General features: G+C 39.3%; 1 protein-coding gene across 1 annotated transcript in view; it reads left to right on the top strand.

The window, feature by feature from the left end:
* The window catches only part of gria1a (glutamate receptor, ionotropic, AMPA 1a), an 87,558-nt gene that overhangs the window by 45,903 nt on the left and 17,064 nt on the right, over nt 1-24,591 (top strand). The window contains 4 exon segments of the mRNA XM_042492814.1: nt 121-327; nt 1,695-2,140; nt 21,895-22,093; nt 23,305-23,552. Of these exon segments, the coding sequence (XP_042348748.1) occupies nt 121-327; nt 1,695-2,140; nt 21,895-22,093; nt 23,305-23,552 (1,100 nt within the window).

The following is a 24,591-nucleotide window of genomic DNA, read 5'->3' as shown; positions in this document are numbered from 1 at the left end:
TGCACATTTTGTTTTCACATCAGCAAAATTTTAATTATTTCAGAAACTGTTGAGTAATTTCCTGCAAGTTGTTTTTGACACTGTGGTGTAACTGAATTAAAATTGCCCTGCGTCCGACAGGAGTCTCCATATGTGATGCTGAAGAAGAACCACGAGCAGCTGTCGGGAAATGACAAGTACGAGGGTTACATCGTGGAGCTGGCTGCAGAAATAGCTAAACATGTGGGCTACCAGTACAAACTGAAGATTGTTTCAGATGGCAAATATGGAGCCAGAGATCCGGAAACCAAGATGTGGAACGGCATGGTGGGAGAACTGGTGTATGGGGTGAGTGGAGTTTTACGTTGGATCATTCTCCATCTAAAGCTGAAAAAGTAACATAAACTACTGAAAAACTAATGTTGTTTAGTCTTAAAGAGCATTTTGCTATCTTTGAAAGATGGTCTTTCCTTAAAACCATGAAGTAATGAAGTAAAAAGACTTAAATACTTTTAAAACTGACGCTACATTACCAGAAAAGGAAGCCAAGGAAAAGGACTGTGGCATTTGTTTTTTGCTTAAGAGGTAGAAAACTACAAGAATGCACTGTACCGCAGCAGACCAATAAATGCTCCCACTGGTGAGTAACCTTAAGCACCTATCTGTTTGACATAATGGCAGCTGGCTGGTAACAAATGATGTCATATTACAGTTAAACGGTAAGAACAATTGTAGGCAATAAAGTGGCAATGCAGTAACAGAATCTTGATTTATAATTGATTCAGCGCTCCCTAGTTTTACTGTTTTAATCAGTTTGGTCTGAATTTGAGAGAGAAAGACAGAGAGACAGCGGGATGGGTTTGTCTCTAAATACACTTTTATACTCTTTATATCCATGGTGACTGTATGGATGGTGCTGCAATACGAAAATCCAGAAGTAAAGCCCGTAGATTGAGAAACAGCCTGAGAGCCAGCGAAACTGTGCTGAATGGTGCATGGGTGGTGTCACTGTTATAACTGTTATGATACAAAGCTGGTTAATAATCAGCAAGTATCCCTTTAACATGCTGATGTGCACATTGCCAAAACCAATTAATTAAAGCAACCTTTCTAACTGTTTTTTAATAGTCTGCTTGCTTTGTTGTAGTAATGAAAGACAGAAAATTTAAGAGATTCTAGAGCACTGTCAATCTGTCCAACTCCACTGGATCAGCACTTTCAATCTGCACACTGCAAAGTTTATCTTGAAAAAAAAACATGTTAAATGAATAATTTATGAATATGCAATGTTTTTGTATCTGGTAGAAAAAAAAATGTGTTTATTTATTGATGCTAAACAGCTATTCAATACAAAATGATTTTTGCAGTGCCACTTCAATGAAATACCACCTGTCACAGGGCACAAGACACTGCACAAGAGCCTGGAAATTGGGCCTTTTTTTTAAAAAAAAAAAAAGCCTATTACCAATGCTTTATTTATTTCAGATAGAATTTTCTGATTTCCCATGGGCCCCCCCTGGCTGGTTCTTGGTCCCCCCCTGTGCCACCTCATTTGCAAAATCCTGGCATTGCCACTGATAGTTAGATTTATTGCTTTTGTTTTGACAAAGAAAATCCCGTGTTTTATTTCGTTAATAAACATATATCGTAGAACCTAAAATAAATGCAGTGTGCTTTTGTTTACATGGCTGCCTGCCTCTGTGTCCCTCTCACAGAAAGCAGACGTGGCCGTGGCACCTCTCACCATCACCCTGGTTCGTGAAGAAGTGATTGACTTCTCCAAGCCCTTCATGTCCCTGGGTATCTCTATTATGATCAAGAAACCCACCAAATCCAAACCTGGCGTGTTTTCATTCCTGGACCCACTGGCTTATGAAATCTGGATGTGCATTGTGTTTGCCTACATTGGCGTCAGTGTCGTCCTGTTCCTTGTCAGTCGATTCAGCCCATATGAATGGCACGCTGAGGACTACGAGGAGGGCGCAGAGCCGCAGACTCCCGACCAAGCATCCGCCTCCAATGGGGTGCAGCAGGGTCAGACACCGACGCAACAGAACACCAACCAGCAGAGTCCCGAGCAGACCAATGAGTTTGGCATCTTCAACTCCCTCTGGTTCTCACTGGGGGCCTTTATGCAGCAGGGCTGCGATATCTCACCACGGTAAGAGAGTCAGGCTACAAAATTTTGATGTATTGCATCCACAGTGCTTTGAGTTTCTGCTTTTGTTTGTTGGTACACAAAGAGACACTAAGCGCCACCTACGTACAATATATTTCTGTCTGCCACACCAACGCTTCAGCATTGTGTGTTGCTTTCTTGTGCAACTCAGTTGGGCTTTGTTTATTGAGATTTTGTTCTTTGCCAGTCACTTGTCATACAGAGCAGCGATAAAAGTTTGATGAGGAGCAGCATAGGGAGTTTATGATGTGGTCATGTTGCAGAGTGTTGTGTTTTCATTCTCCTGTTTCCAGATACTTCCTTTGGTGATATAAACATGCCATGAACTTCTAGTACTATAAAAACTTGTTGTTGTTAGCTCCCTCCAATGTTTTTTTAAATCCATCTCTATCAGGCTGCTGGTCTGTGTATCGATTAGTCAATCTGTGGGTGAAGGTAAATATTAGAGCCTTTAAAGATTGTTATGAAGGATCCTGGCATGAGTATTGAGTGGTATGTGTCGGCTTCCTCTTGAGTGCTCTCATGAGCTGTGGTATGAAACCATTCTCAAAAGGTCACCAATTAAAAATCTCATTAAGTGTCTGAAATTAGAGACACTGAGGTCGACTTTCTGAGCTTTCCAGAGGGAGTAGCAGGAGGAGATGAGAAGATAATGTCAGTATTATCACTGTTAGCTCTGAACCAGCAGAGACAGGTTAGGTCATAGAGACACACAGAGCTTCTTGTCTCTTTAAACATTAAGCTGTATACATTATGTATATGTGTGGTTTGATGGTGAATGTATGCATAATACATCTGTTCTGAAGTAACTATACTGTGAGGATGGAAAGGCTGATGCTGTTGCTTTGAAGAATAATTGTAAGTGTGCTTGGATGATCTGCTATTCTTGCCCAGGCTTTCAGATTTCTGTGTCTAAGATTTCTGCCTCCACCCAACACAATGAAGGTGAATGAAGTTTAGTTTATGGTGCTTACAGAGTTGATATTTTAAGGGGGCAGACTGTGTGATGCTCGTTTTCAGGGTAATAGTTGTTATTTGGGTTTCTACTAGAACATTTTACATACTTTAATGTTAAAAAAAAACACTTATTTTCCACAAACTGTCTGTCCTGGAAAGTCTTTTTTAAGCCACCCTACTGAAAAAGCTCAGTCTACACTGATTGGTCAGTGTTTGTGGGTCTTCTGTGTCACGGTGTCTCTGTCCTTCATTGCAACAGGAGAATGACAGTAACTGAGTATAGCGGCTCTTCCTACTGTAAAAAATCTCCAATCAAAGCTTCTAAACACAACCGGATATGAACCGGCCATAGCCTGTATAAATGGATGTAGCTACTGTGACATCACGCTTTGATTTGTGGACTGCTGTTTTAAAGCTGGGAGTTCGGCATTTCAGCATTGCCATCATGTTTTTTTGGGGGGGGTTTTCGAGCCAGAAGTGACCATATTTAGATGGGAGATTGGAGCTATGGATGAGTGAGGAGTGGATATGATTCATAGACTCTAGCGATGTCTTGCAGACAGCCTCTCACTCAAGCGGCCCCACCCTTGTATATACGTAACTTTGGGCCTCAATAGAATGTAAACCAATGAACTATAAAGAAAATTCACCCTAACACAGTTGTCATGAATGTTGAAATTAGCTCTTGAGACCAAAACCATTTTTGTACCAGGCTGCAGACATGTGTATTTCTGCTATAAAGTAGAGTATATCAGCATGTGGGGGGGCTGACTCTGTTTTGGAGTCAGCCTCAAGTGGCCATTCAAGGAACTGCAGTTTTTGACAACTCTGCATTGGCTTCATTTTTTTAACCTTGGCAGAGGCCACTTTGTTCCATAGGATCTGAAATGGAGAAAAACAGTACATCAGCAACCGAGATTGCATGTTTCCCTCACATCAGCATATAATCCAACGTATTCAGATATACGTAATGGTTTTTATGAAATGTTATTAAAATGTGCAAATGGCGGTTTGCGTGATATCTTAACAAATTAATTACATGAAATGTTACATACTTAATGTAAAGTTACATAGTTTACATATAGAGAAAAAAAATATGCCGACCTTAAAATGACTCAGAGTTCACCGGGTTGGGTTCACATGGTTCCAAACACCTGTTTCTTAGGTTAAGTCTTGTGTTTGTGACCCATCCACCACCTCAATCTGCCTCTTTATGTGGACTGCTTCCTTCCTGCTTAACCCCCGTCAGTGCACTGGTCATGTGATTCCGACCTTGCCAAATACATGCCTGTGTAGCTACATGTAGCAGTGTAGGTAACATTGACATTTGTATATGTTTATATAGTCTATATCACAGGAAATAAGGAAGAAACATAATAATTTACCTTTAATGAGGGAAATGTTGAATTCTCTTTTTATGATTTCTTAATAATGTGAGCACAAAACACAGTATTTTATTCACCACCATTGTATTGAGAAGAATTGATAGCATGAGAAAATAAAACCAAATCTGTCTTGCATGGCTGGACACCACTAGAGGCAGGTTAAAAAACATATTTTCTTGAATTGTCTGTGAACTGACTTTGCATTATCCCAGTTGATCAGTGACCGACAACCGGAGACATACTGTGTTGCAAGGCTCCTCGGTCTGCATGTGAGCAGCAGTGCTCAGTCAACCTTCCCTGATTGAGCAGCTGAAGGTTAAAGAAATTACAGAAATGTGTAGCAGTCCATATATCTCGGCTATCTTCTTGTGACATTTACAAAATGTATTTTCACTTTACGCTTACCTTACGCAAATATCAAAACGGAGAAAATCTCTGCACCTTCAGGCATGCATGCTGCAGGTGCTCAGCAGTTACATGATGTAGGTACCGCATCCCCTCTCCCACGGGCCCTCACCTGACATTTACCATTTTCTGCCTGGAGACTCTGCTGTGCCTCTTGCAGGATAAGGCCTATTGTCCAAGCGTTCTTCTCTTACAGCCAGAAAATGCATCTTCAATAACTATTGATTTCCTTGTAAGCCTTACAGAGAGAGAGAATGTCACCATGCTCCTGCAAATTGTCCGTTCCCTGTGGTCTCTTTGTATGCACACACACAGTTTTTTTTGTGTGTGTACATTTATGTGTATGTCTCTGTATGTGTGTTTGACCAGACATGGGTTCACACATATTTGCACAGTATTTGCATTTATTTTGCTCGGGGGGGAAAGCAATCTGTGCTGATGCAAGACGTTTGACCGACTGTTTAAGAGGACAAAAGAGATTGTTTCTTCACTTGCGGCTATTGTGCTCTTGCCACCTTTGACTGCAAATTATCCAGATATAAGACATGTTGCATTTCATCTCCAGTTGTAAAAACTGAAACAAGACTGTTTGCCAAAAGTCCCATTTTTCTACTAAATGAAATGGAATTGTAGCTTTCAGTTTTATTTGAGAGTGGCAGCTTTAAGTGCTTGTATCCTCCAAGGACTCGAGTCAAATGTCTTCCGTTTCTCACAATGTCCTTCCAAGGTGACTCTCACTGTCCCTTTTTGTGTTTCTGATGACACAGAAACTGTCTGGGAGTCAGTATGACCTCATAAAAAACACCACAAGTCGGTTATAGTGTGCAGCAGTCCGCGGTGTTACAATCAGCATGGTAGCGTCTGCTCTGTGTCTTAAAAACCAACACAGTGAATGTTTCACCCCACTGAATGCTGCCCTGAAGGAAACATCTTCCCCTTGAATATTTGGGTGACCTAGTTGCTCTAGTTAGCACAGCCTGTATTCACACACAGAGGTACATGTTGATGTGTCTCCTAAAGCGTTAAGAGCTCCTGCTCGATTTTAAAAGGACACGTGTTTTGTCAGATGAAAGCAGTAGTATTCGTAACCTCACATATCCTGTTGTCAGAGTTTCACATGAACACTCTGTACTATTGCCTTTGGGCTATTGGGATTTGAGAGAATGAGTTTTTTATCCAGAGAGACTTTTGTGAGAACACTTCTGTTCTTGTATGTGAGGGTGTGCCAATTTCTTTAGATTTTCTTTTTTTTTTTTTTTTGTTCTAAGCTCATTTACAACCTGCGTTTATGCACTTTATTTTAATATATTTCCAGGTATGTGATGCAACTTATATTATTGTATAATATTGTATTGTATGTTTGATTTTTTTTAAATCTAGTTCTATGTAAAAGTTTTGGTGATTTCCTTTAACCTTGTCCTCAAATGACTTTATTGTTATTTTACTGTGAAGTTTAAGAAAGAAACACTCAACGGCAACAAATATGACCGTTACAGCAGACTCTGTGAGAAATAGCAAAACAGCATGTACTTAAAAATTGTGGAAGAATATTTAGATTGTTAAGTAAGCTAAAAGTAGCAATGCCACTCTATAATATATGCCATTACAAGAACTAGTCCTTCATCTAAAGTTTTACTTCGATACAAGTACAGAAAAAACGTAAGTATCAAAAGCATAAAAGTTAATGCAGAATCAGCTTTGTTTAAAAAAAGTGTGATATTTCCTTTTAAATGTAATAAAGTTTAAGTATAAACTAGATACTGACAATACAAGTACCTCAAATTGAAGTTCAGTATTTGGGTCAATGGTACATTGTAACTTTTCTACGGAAACTTTAAAGTGTATCTGTTTTTACTTTGATGATAATAACCCAAGCTCACAATTCAGGTTAGCTAGATGGCTAATTAGGTAGCATCTGCAATTTTTGTTAAACTCAACAATATGTGAAGTTAGTGCCTTCATTGGTGTACTGCATTCATTTACATCTGCAACGAGTTAGCTGGTACAATTAATTTGACATTGTTCTAGCCAATAGGAGCAAGCTGGCTAAATTTGGTAGCAACTGTTGGTAGGAGACATGAAATAAAAACGAACAATAAAAAAAGACATGAAATAAAAGGGTCATATTTTAATCACACTGTAGGCCCACATGTAAAAACCCCAACTAGGGACAAGAGTTGCCATGAGGCAATAACAATATAATCTCTGTGCAACACATCAGTCGCATACTCTGTGTAGAAACTCTGTTAAATTGCATCGTTTCTATTATAAAATAAAGACAAAAATCATAAAAAAAATAAATGAAAACAAACATTTATAAAATTTAAATTTAAATATGAGTTAAGTTGTAAAAGTTTCAGAAATTGATTTCACAAATTATTTATGACTTTATACATGTCAGTCGTGTTTATTCATGTTAAATCTACTTATTTTGTATTTAACACTGACTGGCTCACTACCTTCAACCACTGATAACTTTGTCTTATTGTTATAAAACGGTAAAGAGCTGTCTCTGAATTAGCTGACATTTCTGAGCAGGTGCTTATAAACCTCTCGTCAGTGTGTCTTTGTCACTAATGGGTGAGAACAAAATGTTCTAGAGGTGCATTCAGCTCTGAGGTAGGCAGCTCAAAGCACTGCACTCTTTATGCTTCTCCATTTAATCAGAGACAAAAGGCCAAGGAACATCACTGACGATCCACTCTGTCCTGGATTAATTTCCCTGTCTGCCTGTGTGTATGTATGTATGTGTGTGTGTGTGCCTACTGTATAGGCTTATTCTATTAAAAGAAAACACTTAGTCATTTTCATTGTCCACTGCCTAACAGTACTGGTTATATTGGACCGGTTTGAAGTTATGGCATGTGCTTAGTTAGTGTGTGTATACATGCTTGTAGATATGTATTCATACATTGATGTCCACGCATTAATGTGTACAGTACTTAAGTATGTGTGTATAAGCCCCCCTGCTCCCCCTGCTATTTATTCTCTGTGAGACCTTGTTTACCATGCTCTTTCTAAATGTCAGCACTGTCAGTCAGGCTCTCCCATAAGCCCCAGTCCGTGCTGTTGGGCCCTCCCTGTGTTTATCTCTGCCGTCAGGTGGACTTGAGAGTGATACCCCACCACACCACTCTGTCCATCCATCCATCCATCCATCCATCCATCCATCCATGCATCCATCCATCCATCCATCCATTGGTCCACCCATTTACTTCCTCTCTAGTCACCTCTTTTTAGTCTTCCTCTCCTCTCATCCTCTCTGCTTTTCATCATTCATAGATCCCTCTATCTCTTCCAGTGGTGCTGTTTGGCTTCCTGCTTCACCTGGCTCTGCTCATGCACTGAGAGATTTAAGAGTGTGATTTTTATCTTTGTTATAGAGATAACAGGATGTGCTTTTGTTTGGCTTTGATAAGTTATAGAGTGGTTGTTTCGTGCAACCTCTGGGATCAGAATCACAAATGTTAATCACATGGGGAAATATTTTAAGGTATACTGTACTACACTAGACATGGTATAAATTTAATGTTTGCTCCTTATTTTGCTGCTCTTGTCAGATCTAGCATGATTGTATCGCTAAGACGGAGACAGGTCTCTAACAAAGTCAAACTGTCTGACCTGAAAAAATGCCATACTAGTGTAGGAATGTTCGAATGATATGTGGCTTGTAAAAATGTGTCCAGTGTTTCAGTGCTGGGCATCTTGTCCTTACCTTTTTTATGAAGTCCCAACACCTGCATGCTGTTGTTGGCTGTGGGCTACATGCCCATAAATGTCCCTACCACAACAAAATAAGATGGAAAAAAAATTACAGGCAAAGGGCAGAGTCTCTGCAGATAAAGACACCACCACACACTTCTAGTGGGGCATAAGTGATGATTGAGAGGGATAGCTTTTGTATAAGTACATATATTGTTTTTTGTTGTTTTTTTTTAGAAAAAACCCTACATCATTTTATCTTTTATGCATGTTTAGATGGCTAAGATTATTGGAGCTTTGGCTCAGATATCATGAGCATGTGCAATATCCAAATAAGGTGTTTTTGTTCAGATTAATACACATGGATTTGTATTTTTTTGTTTATATTTCAAAATCTGAGGGAACCATTTCTGGTGAAAGCACCATGCTAGTGGAATGCTTTTACTGTGAAGCAGCAGCGGGACTGAAGGTGCTGCACATCTAGGTGATTTTACTTCCATCTAGCACCAATGAATCATGGTAAAAATCAGAACCACTGCTCCTGTCTGTAAGCTAAGGGTAAGACGGTATAAATATATTGGAATAGAAGCAGCATATACATTCAGCACGATCTGTATCGTACTCGACCTTGTGGGTTTAAACTTGGCTCCCAGTTTCGGCATAAAGCTTGCCTGGTGGGAGCTATTGGCAGGAGGAGAACTTGTGTAAAAGGGCGTGGGTTCATGATGTTCCTCCAGTGAATGTGTTTTGAGATGTTTATGTCTGTGTCTGATGTCTATGTGCCTAGGTGTGTGTGTGTGTGTGTCTGATGGCCCCATGGAGTTGTCTCCTCTCCTTTGCGCCTGTGTTTCTCTTGTTACATGATTGTAGACTGAAATAAATCAGCTCTGTCACTCACACCCCGCGCGCCACAACAGCAATTTCTCAGTTGGGCGGTCAGAATCATTCAATAATACGTGGAGTACTTGGTGTATTATGGTAAACCGGCCGAGTTTTTGTCATATAGTGATGCTCATAGAAAAATAATAATCAAGAAATGAGTAAAAAGTACAAAAAAATAGCTGAAAATGAGTAAAAATAAACAAATAAATAATAAATAAAAAAGGGAAATGACCAGTAAAAGGTGCTTAAAACTCACAATTCGTATTTTTAAATATTTAATCACGATACTTAGCTGTAGTTTTTCCCTAGCTTCCTAGCATTTGTGGAACATTTCCTACCAAGTTGCTCATTGCCTTTTAACCCATGAAATTTGCTCAGAGTTCAAAGTTTTAAGTACTTGTGAAAGGCATCTGAAAGCAGCACAACTTCAGATTTCAAAGGGTTAATACAGCAGCAAACAACTGTTTGCTCTGTAAAGATATAATGAAGTAATGGTGTCCTGAGCAGAGAATGTGATCACAATCCCTCATGTTCCAGTCCGAGCTTCTCAGTTCCTTGTTTTGGTAGAAGGTCCGGCCACATGTGCATATTAGTGCATGTGAATGTGTCTCACTGGATAGTTAATTGCCGCTCTGCATTGGGCTCATGGGGGTTGCCAGTAGTAACGATGTCCTGACCCACATTGTTATCACAGAAGCATAATATCCAACCTCTGCTTCCCCCCTCCAGGTTGACACCAATACCTGTGTCAGCACTGTTGCCGTTGTTAGCGCTGTTCGCGCTTTTAGCACCATCAGCCACTAGCCGCCGGCTAAGCCACCTCCATGTTGAGAGCCCTGTGCAAACAATCCTAGCTCAGACTCTATATCATACACATGCTCTGAATGTCACATATGGCTTCTTTCAAAAGTTTGATACTTAAGATGTCATAGTGTCTATGAAAACACTATCACAGAGAGCTTTGAAAATGGTCTCTGCTTGTAACTGCATTAGTGCTTGACGATAATGGAACTAAGACAACAAAATGTTCACTTTGGGAGAATATCTATCACAACCAAGTTTTCAGTTCTCTTTAACTTGATATTCCCCATGCACACAAAGGCACTGGAACCCGCTGACTGTCTGAGTAGTGTCAAATCTATTTTTAAAAATTGATTTATTACAGATGAACATATGATATGAAGATGATAAAAACAAAGACTATTCAGTTACATATTTACTCAGGCTGGATCTTTATTTTATTTATTTATATTTATTTTGGTAATGACAAATATTCAACAAATGCAAATGAATATAGTGAAAAATAGCAATGTTTATTATTTCACTTTTGGAATAAAAAAAATATGCTTTTAGTCATATATTACATATCAGGCATTTCATAAAGTGCAAAAACTTCCTACAAAAGAGCTTTCAATATTCAGAACCATAACAAGTGGCAATAACAGTAAACAATAACACACTATATGTCTTTGTAGTGATATTTCTCTTTCTCTCCCTCTCCCACACACATATACCTCACCTCATTAAGTTTTTTTTTCATCAGTGTCATGCAAAAGTGTTAAGGAAAATACATAGAATGTATTTTTTCACTACTCGACTACAGCCCAGATGTTTTGAAAAGCTAAGTGTGGTTGGAACTGCTTCACATTCGGAAAAATCTTGCAAAAGACATGATTTGCGGTGTCACTATACCGATCTGTAAATGCTGCCCGATCAGTACTGCACGTGTAACTCAATAGAGATGACAGTTATGCAAGATGGCTTACCCATTGGGTTCTTTAGGACACTTTATGTAGTTTTCATATTTTTGCCATACTGGTAAATCAGATTTATGTATGCTGGGCCTCTCTGAGGTTTCTTCTGGGCCAGATGTGACCTGCAAGCTGCCAGTTAAATAGGCCTGGGTTAGAATAACTCAAATCGTGCATGTTGTCTCAAAGCTTGGCACTGCCATTGCTGGCACTATTTTAATCCATTTTATTTTTGCAGTTTTCTCTCGTTGATGCTGTTTGTGTCTTTGAATTATTTTAAGATGCTCACCTTGGTGCACAGCAGATGTTTCCCTTCCTCTTACCAAAATTTTACATAGCGCAATGTACTTAACTTATCTCCAGAAAATGCTCTCATCCATGCATCTAAATCAGCCAGCCTCTGCATTACAAAGTTAATGAAGTTATCAAGTCAAGAATTTTAGTCCATGTATGTTGTACAATCTCATGTAAGTGGCTGTTCAGTTGCTGATCAAGCCCGAAGGGAGGAGATAAGAGATTTTTTTTTCTGTGTGATCAAGGGAATTATTGATTTTATCATATTATGTACCATATTGCGTTATTGTTCTTGTTATTGTTATTAACAATGAGAAATTAGATCATGTTACAAGCAACTGAGTTACATAATTGGGGTGTTAGTGAGTTGCTGTCAAAGCAGTTGGGGAAGACTTGGTAGGAGGGAATTATTTATTCATAAAGAGACGGTTCAGTTTAGTACACGGCATCACTTATGTTTTATTTATTTGGAGATTGCATGAAGGCAACTTTTGATCATACATGCATGCACGCTCGCAAGCAGAAACTAGTGAGAGACACACACACGCGTACATCCCCAGAGGATCACACTGGGGTATCACGCTTTGTACACACACAAAGACACCAAGTCAAATCTGCATTTAAAACACAGCTACACAGAGGCGCACATATGTTTCCGGCAGCAGAGAGGAGTTTGCTGTAATCAAGCAGTGACAATGTATGAATGTCTTTCCAGCAACCATGAATTATACACCAGGCCAGAGGCCACATGGGAAATCTACCTGGACCAAAGTAAACATTGCCAATAGTTTGACTGGAAAGATGTGCGCCACAACGCTTAGAGGCTTATCAGTCAGGCCTGTAGTTGCTACCTTGTGAGTTGCACAGAGCAATGAGAGCTTTCACTCTGTGATAGCAATTCTATCCCACTATAGGGCTGCTTGCCCTTATAGAGAGAATGCCAGAGAGAGGGAGGGAGGGGGAGTGAGATGACTAAAGTCTCTCTCAGCTCAGCTGTACTGTTTGGAGTGCAGAGTGTGCTGCCATGGCAACCATAGAGAGACACAGATTTTTCTGTCTGACGGGTGCAGCTTCACATCAAGTGTCTCTGTAAAACTGCAGTTGAGTGCACATGCATGTCATCTCTTTGTGTTATTACCGATCCAAATTGAACGCACCATAAGTCAGTTTGTATGCGAGTTGATGGTATTGATTTTCAGTTGTGATGTATCCCTGTTTGGACTCCTGTCTTCTGGCTGGAGTGACTAAGAGGCTGGTGCGTATGTGTGTGGGCGCGTAGCGAGCGCTCTCACAGCTCGCCAGCACTGACTTATCTCAGGTTACATGGGGCTAAGAAAGCATCCATGATATCACTCAGTGACCTCTTTGCACAGCCACAGATACAATGATTACAGCCATATCTCAATTACATTGATCCCTCTGCACCGACACTTAAAATGACTGGTAGCTCAACTGTTGCACTGTTGCAACTGTTGTTTTCATGCACCACCACTCAAATGAGCCATATGTTGCTAAGCAGCACTTAACTCTGCTGCTTCTTAATGAAACAAACATGCATTAAACTATTACATTTTGAATCATAATGCTTTTTGTCAAATTCGCCGTTGTGTGCTCAAACGAGTTTAATTACAAGCTTCTGGTGAGGTTGCTGCAGGCTGGTAACAACATTATCATAATATTCTCTTTTCAACTCAATGGCATGGTAATACTGACCTTTAGCAGGAGAGAGAGGAGGAGAGAGAGGGACATTTTAATAAATCATTATTTTTTTTGCTAGCTGCTTAAAGCTTGCATGTTAGTTTGGCCTTGAAGATGAAAGTGCTCTGAAAATATACAATCTAGCGAGCGTGCGGCTATCAAAACAAAAGCAACCGAGCAAACAGAAATCAGAAGCAAACCCACCACTTTGCAACAATATTGGCCATAACACGTTCTCATCCCCCAGAGCCTCATTTAGCAATATTGAGACAGAGAGAGACAGAATGAAGTGGTGGAAAGCTTCAAACACACTGTAAGCGTCAGATAAGTGCATTTTCAAAGAGTGTCTGTTGTTTTCTGTGGCCCAGTGTGCACTAAAAGCACCATGTGTTGCACATCAAACCAATTTGGCGTGTCTACTCGGAGCTTAGTTCAATTTTGAAGCCACAGCAGAGGAACAAAATTGCCCTTTTGCGTGTGGTTTCAGGAACCACAGTGACCTATATGGCGGCAGAGTTACATAAAAAGGTAATCACGATTATAAATACTTCATTCTGGTTAATTATCCAGACATGCCCACATTATTATGCATGTTTTAAACAGGCTGTTTTTCACTGAGGAGGCTATAGGGAATCGAGAGCTTAATAAAACTTTTATCAACTCATATTATTTACAAGCAGCGAAGGCATAGTTGAAGAAATGCTAATTAACAAAAGCCCTGTGATATAAGTCAGCAAATTGAAAGAGCTGTTAAACAAGTACAGCTAAGACGTATGGGCCCAATAGGAGTACAATAATTGATGTTTTGTTCATACACACTAGCTCAAAATCATGTGCAGAGTGCAGAATAAATTATGAGACATGTGAACTGTAATTTCATCCAAACATGATGAAGTAGAACCCCAACATTCTCCGTCAGCTCTATGCAACAAATTACACAATTGTAATGATTTGCCTCAATTATCACAGCCTTTACATCATGGGTCTACAACAGGAGTTACTGCAGGGGGGGCACTGAAGTGCCTCTTGATAATTTATTTTAAAAAATATTTAAAGCTTGATTTTTTTTATTACTCAGAAAAGTAAAGTTTAGGGTTGCAACAGGATTAAAATTTAATTTTCATTACCATTGCAATCTCAGAAACTATTGCTGTATGACAGAATTATTATTATCATTTACACTGCCCCTTAAATGAATGTAAACAGAAGGCTTTTATTTGGTTGAACAACCAGTTCATAACTATAACTGAAACTTTAAAACTTTTTTTTTATGTGTAAAAATAGCTCCCTCTTGAAAATAACTTAAATAAAGATGTAATCTATTTTTTTTAACATAATGTACACAGTAGCTTATGATAATCATCAATGTTTATTCCGAAACTGGTATACCAATGCAACCCTATTAGCAAAGATAAGTTGGCCTATTCATAAAAGCTATTTAGTTTACACTAGACTACACCACATCAATGATGAGCTGACTGTTACCCATGAATCCTGTGCAATCATGTGAGCTGGCTTTCCCTAAATCACCATGTGGCATTGTTCAGCTGTATCATTACAGGCATTTCAAGTGTACAAACATTCTTGTGAGCTAAAATGATCGTTTTGTACGTTTGTTTAATCAAGAGACTCTGACACACTGACTACCTCAGAAACCATTGGTGCAGAGGATGAGGCTAACACACCCAGCTATCCTACTACTGCTGCTGACTTAGCTGCTACAGATAAGCACAAACGAAAGAAGACCCAAAATATTTAGTGAATTAACTTTAATCCAGATCATTTATATATATGTATATGTAATAGGGGCTCTCTGTTCTGTCTCTTTTTCAGTAAAGGCTCTCGGCCTGAAAAACATTAAAGACATGCTGTAGATAGCCTATTAGATAGAATACAGACACAGTGTACACACAACTCAGACAGGCAGGTACAGAGCTGTGCATGGTGTATTCTTCCAGACATAACTAATGGAGTCTCCTTTGACTTGGTTGTCCTTATATTTTTTGAAAAAAGACTTTTATTTTGGAGAAAAAGCTGATAAGCCCAGCAAAACAAGATCCAAATATTTACTTAGACTTGCAGTATTTGGCTGAACCACCAGAGAAGGTCTTTGTGTAAGGGCACGTAACAGTTTCAGTTTGTCTGCTGTAATGTCATCGTGTTGATTAGTGGATGCTTTCCGATGCAGTCTTGATATAAATTCTGCTCTCGTGTTATGTCGCTGCTTTTTTCACATCTAGTGAGTTGCGGTTGCTAAGGATATTTCCTCCAATTCACCACAGCAGTGGCCAATTAGTCAGCACATACTCACTAACACTTAAGACTCTGGTATTACACTGAGTGTATTTACACCTCTCAGTCTGCTGCATCTGTGGGTTTTTCTGCTTCTATGCATGCCTTTTTTTTTGCTTGTACGTTCCATTTTGTCAGCCTGTCATTCTCCCTCTATCTTTCTTGTTGACTTGCACTAAACAAGTCATGTCTATCAAAGTATCCAAGACAAGTTATGGGAGTGGCTGTGCCCAGTCATGAAGAACATACAGCTGTCTTGCTAATTTTGAAGAAGCAAAAAAAAAAAAAAAAAAGCAGTGTAGCAGAAAACTCCTTTTCCATCCCTGATTTGTCTTAGAATCACACCATAATTAGAGACCATTTTCTTTCTCATTTAAACCTCTGTAATTCCTAATCCATTGTAATGTGGCCATTACTGGCTCATTTTTTACACTTGCTAAAGTCATTAGTCATTGCTAATTACCATATCGAATAGAGGAGGCCAGCCGGGGGAATTCTAATGAGAGTTTAGTGCTACAGCAGATTCTCAGGGAGCTGTGGGTGGAGATCGTATATAGCAGAGGATGAAGATCTGCATCTGACATGCTGTAAAGAGGTGGCCCAATTTGTTTTGCTGTCCATCATAACAGACACACTCACTAAGCAGTGTTGGTCTCTCTTATTTGTGAGCACATAGCATGCACTATTTATTATGATATTATTCTAAGCTGTGCATATACAGCATGCTTGCACACTCTTTGTAAGGGTTTGACTTGCATTCCAAGTTGGGAAAAAATATTCATATTCATATTCATTAAAACTGCTGTGATAAATCATCTTACATTAAGAGTGGATCAACTGTGTGTATATGTGCTCAGACATGACAAATCCACAGGTAATGATCACCTGACTCTGCAGTTTTCCCTAATCTCTTCAGTGTTTAAGCATCTTACAGATAACTTTTTTGGTTTTATAGTCCACAATTTTACTATTTTGGTTCAGTGTCAGTGCTCTCATTAAGTGGCTGTTTTCTTTCACAGCTCTTGTTTTGATATCCTGTTATTATTTATGCCCTCTCATAGTGAGACACCTCACTGATGTTACTCAGGGAAAGAGGCCTACGAAAGTTAAATAAAGTTATCAGCGAAAAAATCTGAAACCCAGTTTGCTTGCCCAGCACCAAACAGCTTGCACATAAAGTTAGTGAGTGGCTGGTAATGGAGCATTTATCAGCTAAAGAGTCAGTTATTTCTCTCAGGTGTTGGGAAAGACTAAAAACAGACAGAGGAGGAGTAAAGTTGTCCTGCAGAAATATCACAGATATGGGTGCTGCCATCTTGTGCTTTTGGAGCCAGAGTGTGTTCAGTAGCAATTAGGAAGTAGAGCTGCAGTATCGAATTCCTGCGTGTACACCTGACCAACCCAATTACAAGCAGCGCCACTGATGGTGAGCATATTGATTGACACACACCACTGTCGACTTTAAAGTCACACCCCCTTTTAATTGCGTCAAATAATGAAAGATGAAAAATGATGACTTGAACAAAAATCAGGTTGATACCTAACGCCAACAATCTTTGGGAAAAAAAAGTTTTTGACGTGTATTTAGATTTCTTATTTTAATCTGCCAACAGTGAAGGGGCAGGGTTTATGACCTATACTGCAGCCAGCCACCAGGGGGCAATCGAGATGTTTCTGCTTCACCTTTTGGGAGCTGTCATGTTTTTCATCTTCATTGTAACAGTCACTGCAGTGGCTCCATTTCTTCCTGTTTGCTAGATTTGTAAATGAGCAGTTGGTGCCATCAATTCATGACGATGATATGTTGCTTGTTGGATGAATTATGGCGAATTATTGCAGGTTTAAGGTATTTGTTTCTCTGTTTTCTATTAAAACTAGAGTTGGTAACTCTATTTACTGAAACTGTCACTGTATTCTAAAAGAACAACACAAGACAGAGGAAACAAAAATATGTCACCCCTCTTTTGATTGCTTCTAATGGCATTTGCTAAAATTTATTATTGCTCACTTAAAACAGCAAATTAGAGCTGAGGAGTCTCTAACAAAGCTGTCTATCATGTCAATCACTAACTGTAAACCGCAGTCAAACTGTCAAACCAGGCAGTGCTCATCCAGCATGACTCAAATATAAAAATGAGACCTACCGATGGTGGGTGGTGTTTTGTTTTGGCTCGACTGTTTTAAGCATGGCGGCTTGGTTGCAGAGCTGCTCATTTTACAGCTACACTACTTAAAAATCTGTTCCTGAAAACATTTGAGATGAAAAATAGGCAATACAGTATCAGAATCTTTATTCATATGTGATCAACGCTGCCTAGTTTGACAGTTTCACATATCTCATTTGGTGCAGCGTGTGACAGTTTCAGCAAATTAAAAAAAATAAAAATCCCCCCAAAATGTAATTCTCTGTTTCTCATGTCTTAAAAGTGTAATTGTTTCGAAGTTGTGTTCCCTGAAATTGCTAACTGGTAAAACTAAATGGATTGAATCAGAAATCTGGTACTAGATTCAAATTTGAGAAAATTCTATCAAGCCCAAACCCTGCTGAGTTTATTCATTTATTTTTTTACAATCCACCAAACACTGGATTGCTTCTGTTCAATCCCTCTTGTACGTATTCTATAAAATGCCCTGTGACATGCCGTTAGTGCCCTTAGTGATGTTTTAAAAATGTAAATGTACTGTAAAAAAAACAGCAGGTATTTTATTTTTTTGTAGCCTTAGCTGGTGCTTTTTTTTGTGTGGTGACTTGTTAAACAATCAATTATCAAAAATCATTTAATCTCTAATCATATACTTACACAGCTGTATTACATTCCTGTATCCAAGCTGCTGTGAAGCTATAGTGCTTTTGCTGCTCCCATTATCATTCCTTTTCATCGTAATGCAATAAAAGTGGCAGAGTGAATAATTGATTAATCATTGCCTTAACAAGACTATGAAATTACAGTGCTACTTGGACAGATTTCTCTTACTGTAATAAGACAGCTTAGTTAATGTTTTACAGAGGCACCAAGGTTGGCTGCTGTGCAATAATGTATGAGGAGCTGAAAGGAGGCTCAAAGGAAGCGAGTTCAAAAGGAAACAAACAGAGACAAACAGGTCTGTGTTTGCCAGTCGCTGTGCTCAACTGGGGAGTAGGACTGCTGCAGGAGAACCAACACACACCCACACACACACACACACACACACACACACACACACAAACATCTCTTTTTCTCCTACTCACACAGTAAATGGTGACCCGGTTGTTCTCTTGCGCAGACAAACTACACACTCACGCATTGTCTCCTGGAAGAAAGAGTATGTATGTGTGTGTGTGTGTGTGTGTGTGTGTGTGTGTGTGTGTGTGTGTGCGCATACTTGAATGCATCAGTGTCAGTGCCAAGGTGTAGGCCATTGTTGTCTTGGCCCAAAACAAGCTGCTGTCAGCCCCCCCAACACATGAAGAGACAGGCAGTGAGCACAGTGGAGATGCAGGGTGGATGGAGGGGAAAGGAAAAAGAAAGGAGAGGAATAGAAGAGAAAAGAGAGTGAGGGAAAGAAAAAGAGGACAGCTGAAGGAGAAGGATTAGACAGCTGTTTACTGCCATCTCTGGGGGCCAGCAGCAGTCAAAGCTAAGGAGTTTGTCAGCCTTTGGTCACACTATCCAGTTTGCTTTTCATCTCTGCCATTTCCCCCCTCTCCCTCTCTGTCACTTGTGTTGTGGTTTCAAACCAGCATAACACACTTTCTTTCTTTTCCCAGATTTTGGGGTAGTTCTTAGTTACCTCTGCCAAGAAGGTAATTTTTGGGTTTGTTTGTTTGTCAGCAAATTACGGAAAAATACCAGCCTCATTTTTATAAAACTTTGCGGGGTGAAGCATGAGCAAAGGAATAGCCTGTTAGATTTTGGAGTAGATCCAATTCACGGAGCAGACACAAGAATTATTTTTCCCTCTAGTAACATGGCAAGATAGGGCATTTGGCCTTGGCGGAATAAGTGGCGTACATCTTAAAATCCTGTTGGTGGTGGAGAAGTTTGTTAGACACTTGAAAAAATATAATTACTCCATATCACAGTCCACATTTCCAGGCACCAGTAATCCTTTGGGTACATAGTAGCTCAAACTTCATACAGAAAGCAGTATATGGAGTACTCAGGGACAGTGGTTTCATGGGAACCGGTGCAATTGTAATAATGCTTTTTTTTTTTTTTTTTAACTAAGATGTGGCTATGGAAACGTGAATCCACAAATATCATGCAATAAATTATACTCTTAGTCATATCCACATTTGAATTGTCTGCATAAACTTAAACAGAGCTATTAAAGAAAAATGTTAAGACTATACACTTAATGAGAACAAGAAATATTATTGACTGCATTAGACTGCATCTAAAAGTATACAATAAATGCACAGCTAAGCTAACGAGGCATTCATTCAGTCATCTTTTTTCTTAGCAAAAATGACCAAAATCCACAAATTATAGCAGATCAGTTGTGTAAATTTGTTGCTGTACTGAAGATCTGGGCGTTCTGGACTGTTGGTCGGGCTAAACAAGCACTTGGAAGATGTCAATGTGGACTCTGGGAAATTATCATTTTAAGCTCTTCCTGACATTTTATTGACAAATTGATTGAGAAAAATCAGCAGATTCTTCAGTTATTGATAATGGTTAGAAACAGTTTCTACCTGTAATTTTTATGTTCTTGTTTTTACAATTCAATTTTCTCCTCTCTTTTTAGCCTAAATTGTTTTATACTGTTATTAAACATTTGATCTTTTGAGTAATCCGTATACTATGTTCTTCAAATGTTACAGTATTGATACATTTGATCTGTTATTTGATATTTATATTCCCTACTGAATGATGTATACCTATTTAGTTGAACTTAAGGCCCTGTGTTTTTGATATTAGCATCTATTAGATTAGTCTGTTGGGTGAAAATATATTATCTTTTGATATTTTTAGATGGACAATTCTTGTTTGAAGATAAAAAAAATCAAAACTTAATTTATCCTGAGGGAAACCAATGTGCAGAAGTTGCAGTGAAAGTTGTTAAAAGTGCAAATGTAAAGTAATGGTGAAGAGCCCAGTTTGGGGTTTTGTTAACGTTTAATGGAGCTGACTGACCTTTTTTGTTGGACTGCTTGGAGGTGCTGCTGGTGCCCTTTGACTTGTGGGTTTACATACAATGATTTTTTCCTGAAGAAGGTCAGACGTCGTGAGGTGATTGTGTGTTGTGTGGATTTTTTTTTTACTTCTGTAGCTGCACAGAGCTAAAATGGATATATTGATGCAGGAGAACTGTTTGCTGTGATATTAAATATGCACTGAGGTAACTAGCAAAGCATGTTGCTTTTCTCACTGCGCAGAAAAAGCTTAACCTTACCCACACCCTTTTGAACAGTGATCAGTGAACAAGTCAAAACACACACACACTGACACACAAAAACACACTCATACACACACACCCTGCAGACAGCTCTGCATTCTCCCAACTGATTTTCAAAGGCTCGGCATCCATTCTGTGTTTGCTCTCCGCTCGCTCCCTGACTGCTCTTTCATCATCCACCCGTCATCTGAAAAGCATCTTAAATGATTATGTTTTAGCTTCTCCCTTTTTTCTTTTTTTTTCATACTTAATCTCGCCTTCATGTTCACACTCCATTTGGCTTGACAGCGCAAAGGTGAATCATGAAAGCCTTTTTTTGTTTCAGATTTATGTCATTTTCATTGCGTAAGCTCCGCCGCTCCGTGCCTGTGCGCTTGTCGGGGACCCGATATGTAACGCAACATGATTTCTGCTGTTGCTATTCGAGCTGGCTCCTCTTGAGGTGAAGAGACATGCACAGAGAGAGAGAGAGGGAGAGAGAGAGAGGAAAGATGGGGATTTGACTCTGGGGATTTTGCTCACAAATCATCCAGTTGTTTTTTAGGTTTTTTTTTTTTTTTTTTTGAAATTTGCAATTAGAGCATTGGCTAAGTGTTCTACTCTGCCTATTAATCCCCAACAATTAATGTGTGTGGCTCCATGAAACATATTGGCAACTTTCTTAAAGTGAGATTAATTTGGCAGACAGGAAGCTGAGTGGGCCTTTGTGGAACTGGTTATCTTTCCTTAGCACATTGGTCTAAGCTCTCCAAGCCTGGTGGAACGAAGAGTGTGTGAGTGCAGAGGGAGTGTGATGCAATGTAGGTCATTTGGATGGTGTGAACATCACAAGCTTTTTAGATTGCTTTTCTTGATTGTTTGCAAAATTGGCCAGGGAGAAAAAGAGTGAAGCTATTTGTTTTCCAAGACGCTGCATTAACATAATTGATTCTTGGTTGTATTCAGTATACCTGCATGTGACTAACCAAAGATCCTGCACTTCTGCTTTTAGCTCTCTGTCCGGTCGAATCGTTGGAGGCGTTTGGTGGTTCTTTACCCTCATCATCATCTCATCCTATACTGCCAACTTGGCTGCCTTCCTAACAGTGGAGAGGATGGTGTCTCCTATAGAGAGTGCAGAGGATTTGGCCAAGCAGACGGAGATCGCCTATGGAACGCTGGATGCCGGCTCTACCAAAGAATTCTTCAGGGTGAGACACCAAGACTCAATCACTCATTTGATTGATCAATTGACGCTAACCTCTGGAAAAATACATTGCATTTTTTGCAACTGGCTTACAGCAAAATCCATCCTTTAATGTGAAGCAGCAGCAGTAGAAAATGTTGGTTTTGCATTATCAGTAACCTAATACAGCTCTGCTACAAATTGAACATGAACCACTGAGGCTGACGTCAATAATATAAAATTACAAATAGTGACCCCGGATTACATGAATGCTTCATTTCCTGTTGAATCGAGTGTGGGAATGACGGACTCCACCACTAAACATGAAAACCACTATGTAGAGAGTTAAAAATAGAATGGGAATATTCTAAATGGCTATTGATTAAAAAATGGCAACCACAGTAACTTAAATAAATCTTTTAGGAATTAAAACAGAATAATACAGCATTTAAAGAGGACATATCCTCATTTTCTGTTATATATTTCATGCTAAAATGTCAGATGTTTATATTGAAGTGGCCAAAGTAGGTAAACATCTTTAAAAGTAATCCCTGTAAGCAAAAACCTCAGGCTTCAGACCATTCTGAATACTCTTTTTCCAGTAGTTTTTTCTACTCTGGTGGCTACAGTATGACATTATAGTATGCAGGATTTCTTTATGTTGTCATATGCTCCAGGCACACTGTTTACAGTTTGTAGACTATACTGCTGCTTGTAGCACTATACTAACGCAAGGAAAAAATGTAATCTTGGTTGCATATGTTGTTAATTTATCCCCAGTTTCAGATCAAATATCTATTGGAACATATCTGGTTATGAAAATGTAGGTTTAGAAGCTTTTATTGACATCTTTTCGGGTTAAAAAGAGCTGCTATACTCCATTACAATCACTCCTTGGCTGCAAGTAAAGTGCTACATGTAGCTACATGCTAACATCAGGAAAACATGTAAACTTGGTTGCTGATGTTGTTATTTTCACTCCTATTTTGGATTACATTCTGCTGGAGCATTTCAATAAGGCAGAACATTTCAGACAGAGGGTGAATACAGGTTTATTCAGACAGACATTTTGAGAAAAGTAAAGTGTTTCTTGAACATTAAAATGTTCTTTTGGAAACCCAAAATAACATATGAACCTGAAAATGTGCATAATGGGTACCCTTTTAGTATTCAACCTGACAGTGTCTTTTCTTTCTCTGTCTTCCCATGTCTCTCGTTAACAATTCTGGCTGTCAGAGGTCGAAGATTGCTGTGTTTGAGAAAATGTGGTCCTACATGAAGGCAGCTGACCCGTCTGTGTTTGTCAAGACGACAGACGAGGGCGTGATGAGAGTCAGGAAGTCCAAGGGCAAGTATGCCTACCTGTTGGAGTCTACAATGAACGAGTACATAGAGCAGAGAAAACCGTGTGATACAATGAAGGTGGGAGGAAACCTGGACTCTAAAGGTTATGGCATCGCTACACCCAAGGGCTCCCCTCTCAGGTAAACCTCTGCCACGGCAGCGTGGCTGGATAAAAGCCTTCAAGTGCTTTTATTGGAGATCGTGCATGAGCATCATCTGTCACCTGTTGATTTGTCCATCACTCTCAGTTCTTGCAGCCTAAAATATACAAGAACGTAAATATATCAGTTTCTCCTTTTTTAGAAATTCCATGCATTTTGATTCATTCATGCATCTTGTTAATTATAATAACACAACATGTCAGTATAAGTTCCAGTTTGAATCTATTATAACCAGACATAAATGGCATGCCATTTATTTCTACAGTATTTCCTTATACCTTTTTCTTCTTTTGTTCATAGTTTGCATTCTGTCACAAAGACATGTACAATCTCATTTTGCCCATTTTCACCACTGACAGCCATCTTTGTTCGTGCCTGCATACATATGTATGCAGCAAGCCTATCCATAGCTGACTCATGAGCACTAGCAGGAGTGTAAAGTAGGACTATGAGATTTCCGGTCCTCTTTAAGCGACACTTGTTTTCCTGTTGCCCTCTAATTAAATTCTAAACCTTCTTCATGAGTGCTTGTGGTAGCTGTTTTCATGTCTGCTGTGAATCTGAAGCCTCCCCTCCAACACACAGAAATGCTCAAACAAAATGTAAATGCACCTCTCACAAACCAACAGGGCCCTTGAAAGCAGGATTGCAGCTTAAATGACCATATCCCATACGGCTACTTTTCCACTTACGCTAAGGCTCGCACCTTGAATGTGAAGTCAGCGGAGTTGAATTTAGATTTGACACATTCAATGTGATAATTGACGTAATGAACGATAATTCAAGCTGGATATACTTTCCTGCCATCGATGTCCAAGAGCAGCAGCTGTCTTTTCATATTACATTAACACCCTTAACCAAGTTCCCATTCATATTTCTCTTGCAACTACAGAGAGAGCGCGGGAGCTGGTGGCATCTGAAGCTTTTAATCTATCTCTAATAGGCCTCATTCATTTTAATGAAAGGAGCCATATGGGGAGATTTTATTCAAACTCTCTGAGGATTCATTCGGGGTTCC

Source organism: Plectropomus leopardus, chromosome 9, assembly GCF_008729295.1.
Source record: "Plectropomus leopardus isolate mb chromosome 9, YSFRI_Pleo_2.0, whole genome shotgun sequence".
Lineage (NCBI taxonomy): Eukaryota > Metazoa > Chordata > Actinopteri > Perciformes > Serranidae > Plectropomus > Plectropomus leopardus.
This window is presented reverse-complemented; position numbering and strand designations above follow the sequence as displayed.